Raw genomic sequence first — 17,386 nt, forward strand, 5'->3', positions numbered from 1 at the left:
AAATTGGTTACACTACACACACTATTTTAGTGTTGTCATTTAAATAACAAAAAATACTACTAAAGTTATCCTTAAAATTTGACATCACTTTTAGCCTATTTGATCATATTGCTGTTTGAAATTCTTTGCATCTAATCAAAATTTGGTTTATTCAGCATGTACCTGGTGGAAAATTGTATGTGAAAAATCTAGTACTACTATTTATTTTTCAATAAATTTGTTTTCAATGTGAATGTTATTAAATTGAAAACATTTCTGACCAATGCTGTAAATCAGTCACTCAGAATTGGGATCATTCATGCCTCGGAACAATAACTAGCATGGAAGCCGGGCTAAAATAATAACCGAGTAACATATAGTTTATTCATTATTGTCAATTATCATAACATAAGTGTGAGTGAAACAAAACACCGCTGTTTGTTTGTATTACTTTTGTACGTGTCACTAATAAAAAACAGACAAATGTCAAATGGTTTCCTTTGGTCATCTTACAATACTGACAAACAAAAAGTTACAACTTTACGTCAAAATACTTAAGTCGTCATGTCATCTTAATTTTGTACCATAATGTTTCATTGTTACCGGTCGAGAGTTTCGTGTGGTTTGGAGTGAAAATAGCAAAATTTTATTAACTTGTGTCCAAGAATTCGGCCAGAAGTAAGGTGTACAGTGACCTGGATACGATGTCTTGTGTTGTGGAAGGTTGTAAAGCCCAAAGTTCGAGAAAAGAAAATGTAAACGAATTATTTACATTTAATCGGTAAGTATGAGATTTATTTTTCAATACCTACTGGAAATAAAAAAGTGATAGATAGTCAGAAAAAATAGTGCCGTATGTCTGTCTACTAAAATAATACACGCATTAGCTTTATTTTAAGTCTTTTCTGAAAAATAAAATTGTATGACTTGTAGGTTACTAGTGATGTAAAAATGGTTGTCGATAATTTTTTTAATCCTGTTGCAGGTTTCCTAACGATGATGAAATGAAAATAAAATGGAGCCGTTGCATTAATAGGTCCAATTGGACTCCAAAAAAGCACAGCAGAATTTGTTCTCGCCATTTTACGGAAGACTCATTTGTGCCAAATGACAATAAAAAATGGAGACGTTTGAAATCCGACGCTGTTTCTACCTTAAATATACCAAGTGAAACATCTAGCTTTGTCGTGGTATGTAGTATTTTAACCATCCAACCGACCGACCAACCAACGAACTAGAGGGTAGGTAGATCGCACCAAAAAAATAAAATACCCACTAGATACAAAATATGAAAACGACTTTAAAAAGCCGAGCGCAAGCGATGACAAGCCATTACGCGTTGATAAGACCTACACAGAAAAATGGAACAAAAGCCGACAATAACACATATAGTCACGGGAAGAGCCCGTGACATAATTATAACAGCATCCAGACAGGTTTATCACATAGACGACCAGCTCATGGATGACGTTAAGGACGTCCTCCCGGAACCCGGTGCGGACCTCCAGGAGGCATGGGACGACCTCTTACGAGCTGTATCTCCAAGACCGGACCTCCTGGAACTCGACGTGGAGGAAACGGAGTACGCCGCGTTCATAAAGGATGTCGAGGACACCACACCGTCTGAGGCGACCCCACCACCACCGCGCAGACGTCCGAGGCGTAGACGGACCGGAAGGAAGCGCAACGGCGGTTCCCGTATGGGGATAATACGCCTTCCGCACTATAAGCGGCACCCGAGCAACAACCCGTAAGAAGGAAAAAAAATAATAATAACAAAACGGAACAAAAACCATACAGATAATCAACAAACCCGACCCCGATCCTGCCCCGTGCCTAAAGGTAAAATTATATTATACTATATTTAACATTATGATTTTTACGCAGGTAAAAATCCTCATACCGAGGGGGGGAATGTGACGCCGTGACGTCACAGACCACGTGCGACGACAGCACCGCGCAGCCAGCCGCCGACCGCTGCGCGCCCGCCGCCCCGCGTCGCACCCCGCGCTCGCCGCCGCATCAAATATAACCGCCGCGCGCCCGGACCGCCAGTCACTTGTCGGGGACCGCTCCGAGAGGAAGAACGCCAGGCGGCTCGAGGGTTATTCGTACCGCCCGTTCCTACTCTCTCAAGCCCTCTTCGATAGGTGCCTCCGCCCCCCTCCTCGCCCCTTCCTGATTATCCAGAGCCTGACTGGTCGATGTGGTGGTAGTCTGTCATGTCACGGGGGCTCTGGAGTAATACCTACCGTAGGGCAACTAAACTAACTCTCTTATCCTCCGTTCCTTGCATGTAATTCGGGACCCGTCTGGTCGATGTGGCGGTGGTCCGTCATTCCCACGGGATCCCTGATTAACAACCACCGTAACGTAGCCTAACCGCTATCCCCCCGATATTGTTCAACGTAAGCTTCCTCCTAGGGATTCGCACCCACCGTAGGCCGTAACCGCCGCCGCCACCATAACGTAAAGACCGTCCTTTGACGTTAGAAGGCCCCGCGTGACCTTTCCCGCCGTACGCGTAGAATTAGACGTAGTTAATAAGAATATATGTTTTATGAATAAATTGGTGTTGGATTTTGGGTAAACACTGTTTCCTTCATCTCCCCTCGAGCGAGACCTCCGAGCTAGCTTAAATAAGCGAGTCCTGGTCCTAACCCAACCAGGATTCGCTAATGTGCATGGGCCCCCGCGCCCAACATCACAAGGTATTAGCAAAAGTGTTCCCCCTGTTCCACGCCTTCACAGGGTGTGACAATGTCTCCTTTTTTAACGGGAAAGTCAAAAAAGTGCAATAGAGACATGGAACGCATTTCCTAATGCTACAGAAGGGTTTCTGGCAGCATATGAGGGAAGGACTAGCGAGGCTTTTGCGATTATTGAAAAGTTTGTCGTCATTTTACATGACAGGTAATAATGTGCATTTCAATAAAACTAATAAAACATATTTAGTACTTAGTTGATATTTTTTCGTTATGTTTTAGATCCAGTTCATTTTCTACTGTAAATGAAGCCCGAAAGCATCTGCGTTTTCAAAAAAAAAAAACCCGCCAACTGGAAACTACCATGAACGAAAGCCTCTCTGTATCAGCATTTCCTGCGAGCAGTTCCAAGCTGTCTATGTATGGGGTCAGATTTCACCGACACAAAATCTTCCTGATCCATCTAATTGGGGATGGACCAAAGCCGGTGACCGCTGGCGACCTACTTGGACAGACTTACCAGTAGCTGCCGATGTATGCTTGGAAATGATTCGATGCAGATGCAAAAAGTTTTTTTTATTATTACCGTACCTACCTTGTTGTTAAAGTTGACACTCCAGCATTTAATATTATTATAATAGTGATATTTCTTCTCATTTCCCCTTTTCTTTTGAACTTTAGCTTAACATCTTCTATTTAATCTGGATAAACAAATTTTTAAGCATTTCAAGATCCAATTCCAGATATTTGTATGAAAATACGAATGTTTGTTCTCGGGTCTTGGGTGTTTACTATGTATTTAAGTATGTATCTATCTATATAATTATATTTATCCGTTGCTTAGTACCCATAACACAAGCTTTGCTAAGCTTACTTTGGGACTAGGTCAATTGGTGTGAATTGTCCCGTGATATTTATTTATCTATTTATTTATTTCCAAATTTCCACATAATTATCGCGAACCTGTCATTTTCCCTTCTATTAGCTATTTTATGTGTTACCAACCTATCTCCCGTCTGTAAATCTGTTCGAGACACCTTAAATCACGCCTATTTTGTTAAGATTTCCCTTCAATGAAATCACCTTGTCTTTTCTGTGGTAACCTTTTAAATGTCAAATCGTAAGTTTGGCAGCTTTATTGACGCACCTTTACTGACATTAACGCTAAGCTTCTAAATTTGTGCACTAATTACTAAGGAGCTATCTTGCGTGCTCAGCATCACCATTTCCCTCCATCTCAACTACTGACGCTTACTTCAGGCATTCTTGGTGAGCAACGCGACACTCAACAAACCGTTCCCCTTTCTCTTCCACAATGTCCGTTCCGTCTTTTGATTCCCTAATTGAACAGTTCCCCTGCCTATACAACCCTGACGATTTTAACTTCTCCGATAAAACCGTAAAATCCCGCGTTAAAACCCAACTACTCCAATTACGCAAAAAATCATATTCCATCCCTCTGACATCCGCCGATATCGACCGGAAAATTAAGGCTTACCGACGCAAAGTGAATATCGTAACATTTCCCCTATTACCTCTTATTACCGGACTACTCGTTAGTGTTCAACCTAGTGCCAATATTAATTATTGATATTTCCTAACAGATCCAACGCAGAAAAATGAAAACCCAAAAACCCACAACACCGTCTACTACACATACATCACTACATCTACATCACTTAACGTGTACGTGTACGGATACGTTAAGTGAAAAAATATTTCTCCACAATCTTTTACTGGCGTTTTACTCTTTTTAACCTCCTAGCTCATAGATTTAAATTTCCTTTATTATCACTTCTTACTGCGCACTTAACAATTGATAATTAACCTGGGACCCAAATCTAAGTTAAGTATTCTATTCAATTTTAATAAGGATAGCGAACAACGATCCTTTTCATTCAATGTGGCTGGTGTATACATATATAAATATATGAGTTTCTTATTGCACGATATTAGTAACCAACTATAATTTCCGAACAGTGAAATCTACATTTAAGGGTGGACCTTTTCCTGATTGTAACCCCTCCCTTAACTACCCGTAATCAAGTTTACATACATACAAGATGTATTAGTGGGTATTTATTACTAATCCACATTACTCCTTTCTTTTAACATACTTCTTCCTTTCTTTCCCTATGACCCCTTCTCGTAACTGGAATCTTATTTTACTTTATTAGTGGCATTTTTATTTTCAGAACCCTGAACAACCCTCACTACCAGCTCTACCTAACCCCAATCCTTCTGCTGCCCCAACTGTGCTTCGCGACTCTCCGGCTTCTCTTTCACCCAGCAATCCTCCGATCTCCGCGCACCACCTCCTTGATCCCTGGACCCCAATTCCAGACTCAGAAGTAATATACATCTCCTTTTCCTATCCTTTCTGTTTTGTTTCCTCTCGTGTTTTATTTATTTATTTATGGCCGTTTTTTTCTTTTCAGTTTGACGCCTACCTCGACACCCTGGCTTCGCGATCCCCCTCCCCTTCTTCCATCTTGCCGCTACCATAAACCCCTTTTTTTCTAATATATTTTCCTTTTTTTTTTCAATGTCTGTGTTTCACTTTCCTTTTAGTTAGCCTATTTTGATTTTTTTTCAGATGATCAATTTCCTTCTCTCCGCTATCGACTTCTCCTTCCTTCACGTTTCTGCTACTGCTATTAACTTGACACCGCCGCAACCGCGTTCCAGTCGCCGCAGGATGTTATCGCTATCTTAATTACCCTTCTTAGTTTAATGAAGTTAGCTAATTTCTTTTTAAAGAGCCGCCACCACCCCGACGTTTATAAGCATTACATCTCGGTGACCTATTTTTGACAGTGACAGTTGAAATTAAAGAACTGCAATTTTGCTATCACTTTTGATGAATGGACCTGTGTTCATGCAGTTCCTCCACCTCCACACTGTAAGAACACACACAAATCACACAAACCCATCTATCACCACCACCACACTACACTGACGCGTTTCGAACTCAACCAGAGCTCATCTTCAGAGTGACACAACCGTACACCATGCTACCAGTTGTTAGACTAACAGATGAGCTCTGGTTGAGTTTGAAACGCGTCAGTGTAGTGTGGTGGTGGTGATAGATGGGTTTGTGTGATTTGTGTGTGTTCTTACAGTGCGGAGGTGGAGGAACTGCATGCACACGCATATTTTGCATAAGCTTAGCTATAGTAAGGTCGCAGGTGAGCAAGGAAATTCTTTTAGTTCATTGATATGGACCTCCGCAAAGTAACGCCTGATTCAATAAATTATTTGAAATGTCTATCCTTGAGAACTTGCACTCGTCTCTAGATATTATTAAGGCGACTGTTGAAGTTATATGCCGCAGAGACGCAAACTCTTCTGACAGCTGATACGACCCTCAAGCTTATGATTAAGACTTCCCAGATCCCATCAATAAAAAAGTTTACTGCTGCTTTAAAGAGACGTATTTCAGAACGACGTCTTCACAGCGTGACTGGGGCACTTCAATACTTAAATAATGCTCAGCGTTACCTGAATGAAGATAACGATAGCGATTTTACTTTTAACGTCTTTGAGAAGGCTTCATTCCATGAGATCAAAGACCTAATATACAATATAGCTTTAATTGAAAGGTCTGATTTCTCCAAGAGTTCTACGACAGAGTCGGAAACACGTGTTGATGTTGAAACCGAGCCTCAATCCGTTGAGCAATGTCAACAAGTTCATAAACCACTAACCTACAAGGAGGAATTGAACCGACAGATAGCCTTACTAACAGAACCGGAACAGCACCCCCATGCCACAGCCACACACAGTCAACCAGCTCAACCCGATGTGGCAACATTAATACATGTTGAGATGGCTATGTTTGATAACGGAGCAAGTCGAGGTGCTATATTAACATCAGTTTTCAATAATTTGCTTGCGATTCCACCAACAAGCGTAGAGTCCGAAAGGGCATTTTCCGCAGCCGGTGTTTTGTGCAATCGGCTAAGAACACGGCTTAACGATGACACGCTGGATGCCTTCATGTTTTTGCGAAGCTGATGGTGACCGTAATAATATAGTTATTGTCAGCAGCTCTTGGCTGACACCTAAGAAACAAGAAGCGTTTTGGCCAACATTGAAAAAAACTTCTCAATACAATAAGTCATTGATGAAACACGAAAGACCCGACGATCAAACATGGCAGCTAATAACGTTGAAGAGAAAATTTTATGAACCGGTAAGCAAACTAGTCTATTCTTTTTTTGGGAGGATCCAAATCGTGTCTTTTTATTAATTTTATATCTTTAAGCCAATGTTTCAACCTTTTCACCCTAATAAGTGCTGTTTGTCTTTGCAGAGGATTTAATGACTGCCCGTAAAAAGGCAAAACAAGCAGAGTCAACAAGTGATATCAATGATTACGACGATGACAGTAAAAAACGAAAGACGAAGAAGCCTGCTCGAGTAATGGACTCAGACTCTTCATTATCTTCTGAATCTGAAGAAAGTGCCCTGGACATGTTTATGATTGGTGAGTAATTTTGTTTTCTTTGACAGTTAATATATTATCAGAAACAAAAGACAATCTAAATAAGTTCCTATATGCTACCAAAAACAAAAAAGTAAAAGCATTTCCTCGCTATATAGCAATACTCTAATGCGTTGTGCAAGGCAGCTAGCAAGGTAGCTCTTCGGTCACCAGTCGTTTTGGTTAGTGACCGAGTGTGAGTTATATATATATTAGGTAAGGTGGGGTAAGACCTACATAGTTTATTTGACGGGGTATTTTGTAGTATAAATTAAAGTCATGTGATGTCAATTAGTATGAAGCATTTTGGCTGCCGCCAGCGAGGTCAATTTTTGAATCATATTTTTTCCTCATCAAATTAATTTCCTCATGCATGCTTGCCGGTTTACTACTTATAATACAAAATTTACCTTTTTAGGGTTCCTTCCATACCCTAAGTGTTTGGGGGGGGGGGGGGGGAAGTAAGGCAGGACGGGAGGTTGTGGCCGGTTTTTGGACTTAGAAAATTTCTCAGTTTTTTTAAGGGTGGCTGGTATTTGGACAAAACTTGTTTTTTTTTTAATTTTAATTTTTGTTTAATTTTCTTTTTCCTATTATAAAAAATGCGTAAAGATAAGCATGTTTTATTCTTTTTCTCTTAGATCGGTATTTACCGAGATAAGAAAAATGTTCGAAAGTCAGTCATTTTAAACGGTTCTAGGACTTGGAAAATATCGGTATTGGGAAATTGATGTCAATATAACACCTCATTTTTATTAATGTATTATATAGAACATCTTACAACAAGCATAAAATGTCAAATGAACTATTCTCTGTGACCATCCGTTTTGGAAATAAATCTTGGTAATTATCAAGTTTAGAGAAAAGTTGCCCATACAAAACATGTTTATTTTAGCGCCTTCTATACACTTTGTTTGTTGAAGTTGCAATCGGAAACTACATATTTGTGTCTGCACTTTATAAAATACTTGTGTGTCACTCTCAGTGGTCCCAATTAGTGGGATTATGGCTTTGTTACATTTTATTTTCAGGTAATGAAAGCTGTGAAAAAAAGAAAAATAAGTTAAATGACCAAAACATTGAAGGTATAGATAAAATATTTACCCTTATAAAACATTCCATGTAATAACCCTCCTCTCCTTCGGCAGTCGGGCTAAAAAGAGGCCAAGTATCGAAACTCTTCCACCATAAAAAGTTGTGATATTTCGTAGTACCAAGTCTCAGGCATTCTTGTTCTGGGATGTGTTATTTATTGGACTGGTCCAAAGCTATGTTTTTTATGCATTTTTCTGGGAGTTTGATATTTACTTATCATATTACTTACTTGTTGGTAATTAGAATCTTTCGCTTTTAGCTATACCCTGTTACAATAAACTGCAATCCAATGAAATTCCGGAAAAGGAAGTTTCTAAGCCTGTAGATGGGCAGTCATCATCAACATCCGCAGATCATCGTAGCCGGAAGGATTCTACTGACACAGACATTACATTCACACCAAAGTCTACAGGTATGTTTGTATACTGCCCATTATTGGATCTTTTGTTCGCTGCGTAGGGATCTTAGACGCATAAAGCTGCAAACGCACAGAGAACGGTGGCGGAGCGGCGCGGCGCGGAGGCGGTGCCGGTTGTAATGTTCGAGCTAAATACGAACGGGTCCGCACAGGATACCGCTGTCAGTGCGTTTCGGCCTTAAATGGGTTTACTTTACTACCTATCTAATATATATATGTGTTTGAGACATCCATGTATTTATGCGATATGAATTGAAGTTTGGTTCTTTTTTTTGTATCTCAACTACATTCAATTCATGTTTGTAGGTCATCAGCATAAGGTTATGCAATTGTTGACAACTCTGGTAGAACAGAACAACCAAATATTAACCTGGATTAGAAGCCAAAATGAAACTGATGAAATTAAGAGAAAACAAGAGCCTATAAAGCTTCCCGTACAGCTACCTATTTGTGATGAAAATGAATTATCAACACTGGAAGAATATCTCAATAATGATGTAAATTTCGGAGAAATGGTAAGTGTCCTATCTACTACTTTGTAGTAAGTCATCGTCATAATATAAGGTAACATCCAAAGTGATCAAATTGTTCATTACATCAGAATACAATTAAATTGGTGTACCTAACTATTTGAGCACTTTGGCTGTTACCTTAGATGTAACCGAAACCGACTGTATGTACGGTCAGGGAAATGTATTCACGTACCTTTTTAGCTCTTGTCACTATGACCATAAGGCATAAAACTGTACATGAATACATTTCCCTGACTTACCTTCAAACTCAAAATTACATTTGAATCACCTTTTGAAGTCGGTGCCAAACCTCAATTAAACTTCTTTATTTGACTAAAATAGTCGTTTCTATAACCGACCGCCGCAGGCGGCGGTATGCCGCGGCATGCCCCGGAGAAGTGCTCCCAGGTATCACGGTATCGCGGGGGACGCTCCGCCGGTTTGCGCAGGCCTTTAGCGTATATTTTGTGCGGAACCCTCGGTGCTACTAATAAAACTAATAACTTGCTAGTTTGCTCAGTTTTTGATTTTGTAAGAACTTTCAGATTGACCCTCGTACTATATTAAAGGGTGAAGCTGGAGTTTGGTGGTTGGGAGTCAAGAACGATGTGACTTCGTGGTCTGACTTCGAAATAAGACTGCGAGAAAATTTTGCGCCTGTTCGCGAAGCATACTTGATATTTATCGATATCACGCAAGAGAAGCAACTTCCTGGCATTTCCACTGAAGAATTTATACGACGAAAGCGGCTGTTGTTTTCTCAGCTACCTAAATCGCAGTCGGAGACTAACCAGCTGGACATGGTCTTTGGACTGCTTCGTCTAGAAATTAGAGAAAAGGTTACTCGTGCGGAAGTGAAGAACTTTAAGGATCTTCTAAAAGCGGCTCAAGCAGCGGAGCATGTACTAAAAGAAAAAGATCGTGTTGTGTCAACCGAAACGAACGAGTATAAACCGCTTCCAGGTTCAAGGCCAGCGCCAACGAGGAAAACCCGCTGTAGGTACTGTAAAAACTACGGCCACACCGTTGAGACTTGCAAGAAGCTGTCCTCGCGCATGGATAATTCTCAAAAAGGCGTCAAACCTAATAGAGTTGAAGAAATAACTCAGTTCCCGTCCGCGTCTGTTCCAAAATTTAGATGCTATGGCTGCGGCACACCAGGTGTAGTAAGAAGCAACTGCTCAACGTGCAACGCAAATAAGGCTCAGCGGCCCGCGGTGGACATCGGATGTTGTTCGATTGCGGTCTCGACCGATTCTAGAGACAGGCCCGTCGTCTATATTGATATTGGAGGAGTAGCCACACCGACTACAGAATAGTTGCGCCAAATCAAGTATTGCCTCATACTCACTATATTGTGAGTTATGGAAGAAAGGTTTCACATTTAGGGAATTAGGAGTGAGCATTACTATGGCTGATGGCATTCAGAGGCCACAAGCCGTACTGGTAACCCAGGCTCCAGTAAAGATCAATGACCATACGGTTCATACCACGTTCTTGGTTCTGCCAGAGTCGCGCCACAACCGAACCCTACTCGGGGTCGGCTTCCTTCAAGATACTCACATTGTCCTTAATTTGCCGCAATATACCTGGTTTTTCATTGATGATCTATTTAATGAGTTTGAACTCAATAAGGAGAGCTTCGCCAAGTTTGAAGAAGGAGTAGCCTTCATGGCAACAGAAAGTGCGTACTCCTTATCGCAACTAGCTCTCTTGCTTGAAACGTATTCATACGTACTTACGAAATACACAAGGTCAACAGAGACTCACAGAGCTATCTTTGATTTCCATAGAAAAAGAGCTTTTAACTAACATCAAACGGTCACCAACTTTCTATGACGATGTCTTACAACGCTACTTAAAAAAAGACAGGCGCGTAGATTTAATATATAAATAATTTTAAACTTCTTCGTTTTAAATTTTATGAATGTACTTACTGGACCTAATCTGTCGTCTCTCGCATAAAAAATATTTTCTCGTAACGGCTTTTCTTAAGGCCACTTCGGATATCTTCTGAGTGACCTGTTCAAATAATATCAATCACTCAGTTAGATAGTCGTGGTGGTCAAAACCATTCGTCGAAATATGTAATAAATTCTACAGCTACACCACAGACTCGCTTGGCGGAATAACATTGGTAAGTGCTTAAACTACTGATTTCATTTCTTTTTTCGGCTCCTCGACATGTTTCCAAATATCTCTATAGGCTAGCACCACAATGGCAAACCGTTTGTTTTGCGGGTGTCCATGGGTAGTGGTGCTTACTTCCTATCTACTTGCTTGTTTCCCACCCTATTAAAAAAACCTGCTGAATTTAGTTATGTTCTTCAGCCAGTCTTACGTTCAGGAGCACTGCACGCCACTGTTCAGAACCCTGAACCACCTCTATCAACAGTTTCCTTCAACCCCAATCCTCCTACCGCTCCGCCTGTTTCCTGTGACGTTCCGACTCTCCAACCAACTAACAACTCCGATGTCATCGAGATCCACTCCATAGACCCCTGGATCCCGATTCCAGACTCTGAAGTAATATATATCTCCTTTTCCTTCCCTTTCTATTTTCTCTCCTTTTATTTTCACATGGTTCTATTTTTTTTTCTTTTTGACGCCTACCTCGATATCCTAGCTCCGCGCTCTCCCTCCCGTCCTTTCATTTTGTCCCCTTAATATATATATTGTCATAGCCAGTTTTGAAACGCCTAGTGACAATGACAAGGCAATGTCATGACGTCACTATCTTGGTTGGAAACTCATCGTCGTATTTCGAGCACAGCGTAACTAGCTGGATGGCGCAGGGGCAGCAAAGGGCGCCTAGAGAACACACTGTTCACGGTTCAAATCTCACGTGGTGAGATCAATCTTTTTCTATTTACAAGTGAAATCATTAATAGTAAGGTAAATTGGGTAGCCGAAAATAATTATTAAGATAATAATGAAACTAGTTTAAAAACAGGCATTGCGTTTCTCGTCTGAGGCTAAAGGCGGACGCGGGTCGCACGGTGTACCTTGTATTGGAAATGTACCCGACATATTAAATAAACACATTAATTCCAGTTATTAAGTTAATTTAAATTTAATAAGTTTTATCGTTTTTGGTGTTTGTGACAAAGGGGTAAGTTATACGCTTTTACAATCTTTGGTCTCAATTGCCTTTAATCCAATAGACATTTGTGAGTCACCAACGCTCGTTTGTTTTAGCGTTAAGACATGCCCTTTGGAATTCGGACATAGTTTGCTTGGCTCTGAGTGGATGTAAAACGCTAGCCGTGGTGCTTGGATAGGCAGGGATCCCTGACACGATCAAAACCCCTCCTGGCGCTCAACTGCTTTAGCGATAAGTACCTAGGTTAAGTTAGTGTTAAGATTTAAATAATTGTAACCGTAAATATAGGGTGTCTTTTAACTAAAGTATATTTGTTTTCTTGGATCCGTAGGTCAACCCATAACAAATGACGCCCAACGTCAAAAATTAATTGGGTTGGCAAACGGTTATTGTTTAAATTAATTAGTCTCATTTTGAAGATTTAATTTAATTTACTAGATATTAGTATTACTGATGAGATGCTATAAGGTAAAAGGGTTTAGTAATGTTTTCTTTTTAGTTTGTTTTGTTAAATAAGGAACAGTGAAACATCCCACTGTTGGGCTCATATTAGTCGTTGTTCAAATCAGTGAACAATTATTATTAATATTATTGCTGTGCATAAGAATATATATATATATACACAGGTGTACAGGGTGTCTGAATTTTTCTATATATTTTTTGTGTTATTTCCGCCTCCTAAAAAAAAAATCTGTTCAAAAGTTTAACGCAGGAATGTACCGGGCGGTTACCTTCTAAGGTTTATGTTGTATTAACGCTTCAGCACATTTGATGATACAATTCTCTATCTTATTTAAATATTAAGTTCTTCTAATTATTAAGTATTTGTAGGTAATAGCTTTATTTCCAATTAGTGGGCGCACACTATAATTGCTAAAATTGTTGCTATTCTTTGGAGTCTACCTCTGGTGCGTGGGTTTAGTCACTCTTGAATAAGTGAGTTATCTAAAGCTACCTACCCACAATTTTTTTTTATCTTTAATATTTGTTTAACAACTACTTACAAACACTGATAGTAACCATGGATCCCAATCTTTTGCTTAAAGATGAATTAGAATACGAGCTGGAATGTCGAGGTATTAAGATTAAGAGCACAGCACCGATTATGAAAAAATTGTTAAAGGAGTTAATGTCAAGTGAGCAGTCGGGGGATTCTCATATGACATTAAAATACCGCAGCACAGGGCACAAAAACTTGATTTTGAATTTGAGATTTGTTCGGCAAAGCTAAACACGTTGTCGAATTATGTTTCGGAGATAGTAGGTAAACCAGATAAAGCATTATTTAAAAGATTAATTTCCAGACTGCATCATGTTGAAAATAGGTTGGATTTAATTAAGCATGACACAGAAGACCAGGATATCAGGAAAAATGGTTTAATACAACAATGTCAACTGCTATTAGATAAGCTTGTAGAACAGGATGATTTAGAGGAGGATGAGCATTTAACTGCGGATGACAAGCAATTACTACATGAAACTTTAGGTAATTTAGGAGATAAGATTATTAGTAGATTAGAGTCTAAAGAGGCTACACCGGGACCGTCAAATGAGGGGCAACACACTTTAAAAGGTTCAAAAACACAGAACGTTGAGGGAAATAGAGGTGTCAGCTTTATGACAGGACAGTGGGAAGGCGAAAGGGAAAGCCGGGGTAAGTTACTAAGGACTTCAACTGTCGAAGAGGACCTTATGAGACGGAAGTTAGTTCCAATTTATCAATGGGGTATAAGGTTTTCTGGAAGTAACAATTTGAGTGTAAATGCATTTTTAGAACGTGTGTCTGAACTCAAAGATGCTAGAAACGCTACGGATTATGATCTATGGCGTTATGCCATAGATTTCTTTGAAGGCGAAGCTCTAATCTGGTATAGAGCAAATAAAGAATACGCCAATAATTGGGACGAGTTAGTAATTTTGCTTAGACGAACCTTCCAGAAGCCTTTCTATCAAGAAGAACTATTAGCAGAGATTAACGCAAGGACTCAGGGTAGTGATGAGTCTGTCATAATTTACATAGCAGTCATGCAAAATATGTTCAATAGGCTTCCGGTTAAGGTAACTGAAAGGGAAAAATTAACAATAATTTTAAAAAATTTGCAACCTTATTATCAAAGAGCGGTGTGCAGAGACGAGTTTTGCTCAGTCCCAGATTTGATAAATGTACTCAGGCTTATTGAAAGAACCAAGGTCAATTGTGACAACTTTCAGAAACCAAGAGCATGTAGGAATTCCTTAGAACTCGATTTAGCGTATAATGTTGCCTTCAGTAACGCTGGTAATCAGGACATTGAAAATATTGATGAGGTCCAGGTCCTCACAAACAAAGTAAAGCGATGTTGGAATTGCCGTGAAAGAGGACATTTATTCAGAGAGTGTAATACACCTAAACAACGGCTCTTTTGTTTTAAATGTGGGCGATTTGGGGTCACATCTAGAGACTGCGAGTGTGCGGGAAACCAGCAAGGGAGGAGCGACAACCCTGCCAATTAGACTTCTCCCTAAATAATAATAGTGATGAGTGGCAGGAATGGCTAGGTGTAATCTCAAGATATTTTTCTCACACAGATGCAGAGATCTGTCCAGTATTAATTAATAAGTTTAATGACAATAGGTCTTATATAAGGATTAGTATTTTAGACAACCATGTGGTTGGTCTTCTTGATTCGGGGGCTAATCGTACAGTAATTAATACAGAGTTTGCCAAACTTTTAACCTCCATAGGCTTACGAGGTATGAAAATCAAACGATTTCAAGTGGCAACAGCAGACGGGGCGTCTCATGATATAAACGAAATTTTTGATATGCCAGTGGCGATGGATGGTCAATTTAAGGTTATTCCGGCCATCGTTATGCCAAAGTTGAATCAGCAGTTGATCTTAGGGAAGGATTTTTTTGATGATTTTGGTATATCTTTGCATTTTAAGCGTCAAGCTAGTAATAATTTTCAGTTGAATCAGTTGTCAGTTAGGGAACCGGCTATAGTGTCAAGGGATGATTTAACCGAGGAACAAACTAGTCAACTTACAGACCTAATCGGGAAAATTAGGACCAGCATCGGTAATGGGTTAGGTAGAACAGACATATTAAGGCATAACATAGATACTGGAGAAAATAAACCTGTTCACCAAAAGCAATACAACTTTTCTCCGGTGATTAAATCTGAAATTACTAAGGAGCTTGATAAAATGTTACTGAATGATGTAGTAGAACCTTCACATAGTGCTTGGTGTTCCCCAGTGTTATTGGTTAAAAAGCCGAATGGAGACAATCGACTGTGTTTGGACAGCAGACAACTTAACAGGGTTACCAAGAGGGATACCTATCCTCTACCCAGAGTTTCTACGGTTATTGATAATCTTCGTAATGCCAGATTCTTAACTACAGTCGATCTGAATTCGGCTTTTTGGCAAATCCCACTGGAAGATAGTAGTAAAGAGAAGACAGCATTTGCTGTACCGGGAAGGGGACTTTTCCATTTTAAAGTAATGCCATTCGGATTAGTAAATGCTTCTCAAACTCAGCAGAGATTGATGGACCTTTTGTTCCGTTCAGATGAAGATAAAGTCTGGGCATATTTGGACGACATAGTGATCTGCTCTTCGACTTTTGAGGAACACATCACCTTAATAGAGAAAGTCATGATCATTTTGAAAGAAGCAAAGCTAACTATAAATGTGGATAAGTGCAAATTCGCCAGGGCAAGTTTAAAATATTTGGGTTACATTATTGACAAAAACGGCCTAAGAACAGATTCAGAGAAAGTAGCGGCAATTATTAACTTTCCTAGGCCACGAAATTACACTGAATTGAAAAGATTTATTGGTCTGGCCAGCTGGTACCGAAGATTCGTAAAAAACTTTTCCTTAATTGCAGCTCCACTTCATGACCTCACCAAAGGAAAGAAAAAGAAAAGATTAATCTGGACCAGCGAAGCTGATTTGGCATTTGTGAAGTTAAAGACACTACTAACATCAACCCCAGTGATCGCATGTCCTGATTATTCTAGGCCATTCATTATTCAGTGTGATGCATCGAATAATGGAATAGGTGCAGTTCTGTGTCAGAAAAATGAGGAGGGGGAGCAGCCCATTGCATATTTAAGTAGGAAGTTAAATGATAGAGAACGGAGATATTCAACGTCCGAAAGAGAGTTACTGAGCATCGTTCATGCTATAGAAAAGTTTAGGCCATATATCGACGGTGTACACTTCACAGTAGTGACAGATCATAGTGCGCTGCAGTGGTTGCATAAAACAAAAGACCCACACGGACGATTGGCCAGATGGGCAATGAAACTGCAATCATTCAGTTATGACATTGTTCATAGGCCAGGAAAGTTGCACACGGTACCAGATGCGCTATCCCGAGGCGTGGAAAACGAGGCCAGTCTAGAAATATATATGATAGATGTTTTGGAAAAATACAAGGATGAATGGTATAAAAACAAAGTTAAGGAGGTATTGGAACAGAATAAGGAGTCCGAGTGGAAGGTTGCAAATAATTTACTGTACAAAAAGTCTTTACTCCGCCAATTCCCCAATATTGAAGACAACTGGAAGCTTTATGTGCCAGAAACATTAAGACTCAAGGTTCTAAAAGAATGCCATGATGACATTACAGGAGGCCATTTGGGCGTTCGAAAAACCTTCTTTAAAATTAAACAGAGATACTTTTGGCCCAACTTGCTTCCGGACGTGAAGCAGTACGTACAGAAATGTGAATGTTGTGCCAAGTATAAGGTACCACAACAGGCACGTATTGGATTTATGGGACAACACAGAGAAGTACAGTATCCATGGCAGATAGTATCTTTAGACTTAATGGGACCTTTTCCGAAAAGTAAAAATTGCAACACCATGCTATTAGTTATAACATGTTGGTTCAGCAAATTTGTATTACTGTTTCCGTTAAGAACAGGAAAAGCTGATAAAATATGTGATATTGTCGAAAAACAATTCCTACTGTTTGGTGCTCCTCAGGCAATTATTTGTGATAACGGCAAACAATTTAATTCACAGCTCTTTAAGGACATAGCTTGGAAATACAATTGCAAACTGTGGTTCACTCCCAACTATCATCCTCAAG

General features: G+C 39.8%; 2 protein-coding genes across 8 annotated transcripts in view; both read left to right on the plus strand.

Moving 5' to 3' along the window:
• Window positions 1-455: 455 nt before the first annotated feature.
• The window catches only part of LOC141438894 (uncharacterized), a 36,162-nt gene continuing 19,231 nt past the window's right edge, over window positions 456-17,386 (plus strand). Inside the window, exons 1-3 of one of the 6 annotated variants that reach the window (XM_074102944.1) lie at window positions 456-3,953; window positions 6,735-6,879; window positions 7,000-7,173. In XM_074102944.1, the coding sequence (XP_073959045.1) occupies window positions 1,341-1,733 (393 nt within the window). In that variant the 5' untranslated portion in view covers window positions 456-1,340 and the 3' untranslated portion in view covers window positions 1,734-3,953; window positions 6,735-6,879; window positions 7,000-7,173. Of the gene's footprint in view, window positions 6,880-6,999; window positions 7,174-17,386 lie in introns of all 6 variants that reach the window. The other 5 variants (XM_074102943.1, XR_012452526.1, XR_012452527.1 and 2 more) reach the window with 5 other exon arrangements.
• LOC141439086 (activity-regulated cytoskeleton associated protein 1-like) lies at window positions 7,799-11,009 on the plus strand. Of its 2 annotated transcripts, XM_074103220.1 has the most exons (3): window positions 7,799-8,677; window positions 8,990-9,198; window positions 9,741-11,009. In XM_074103220.1, exons 2-3 carry the CDS (start codon window positions 9,007-9,009, stop codon window positions 10,512-10,514), a joined length of 966 nt encoding a protein of 321 aa, XP_073959321.1. In that variant the 5' UTR covers window positions 7,799-8,677; window positions 8,990-9,006; the 3' UTR covers window positions 10,515-11,009. The 2 variants fall into 2 exon arrangements, with proteins under 2 accessions (XP_073959321.1, XP_073959320.1); XM_074103219.1 differs by having other exon boundaries at window positions 7,799-9,198.

This window comes from Choristoneura fumiferana, chromosome 20 (assembly GCF_025370935.1).
Source record: "Choristoneura fumiferana chromosome 20, NRCan_CFum_1, whole genome shotgun sequence".
Lineage (NCBI taxonomy): Eukaryota > Metazoa > Arthropoda > Insecta > Lepidoptera > Tortricidae > Choristoneura > Choristoneura fumiferana.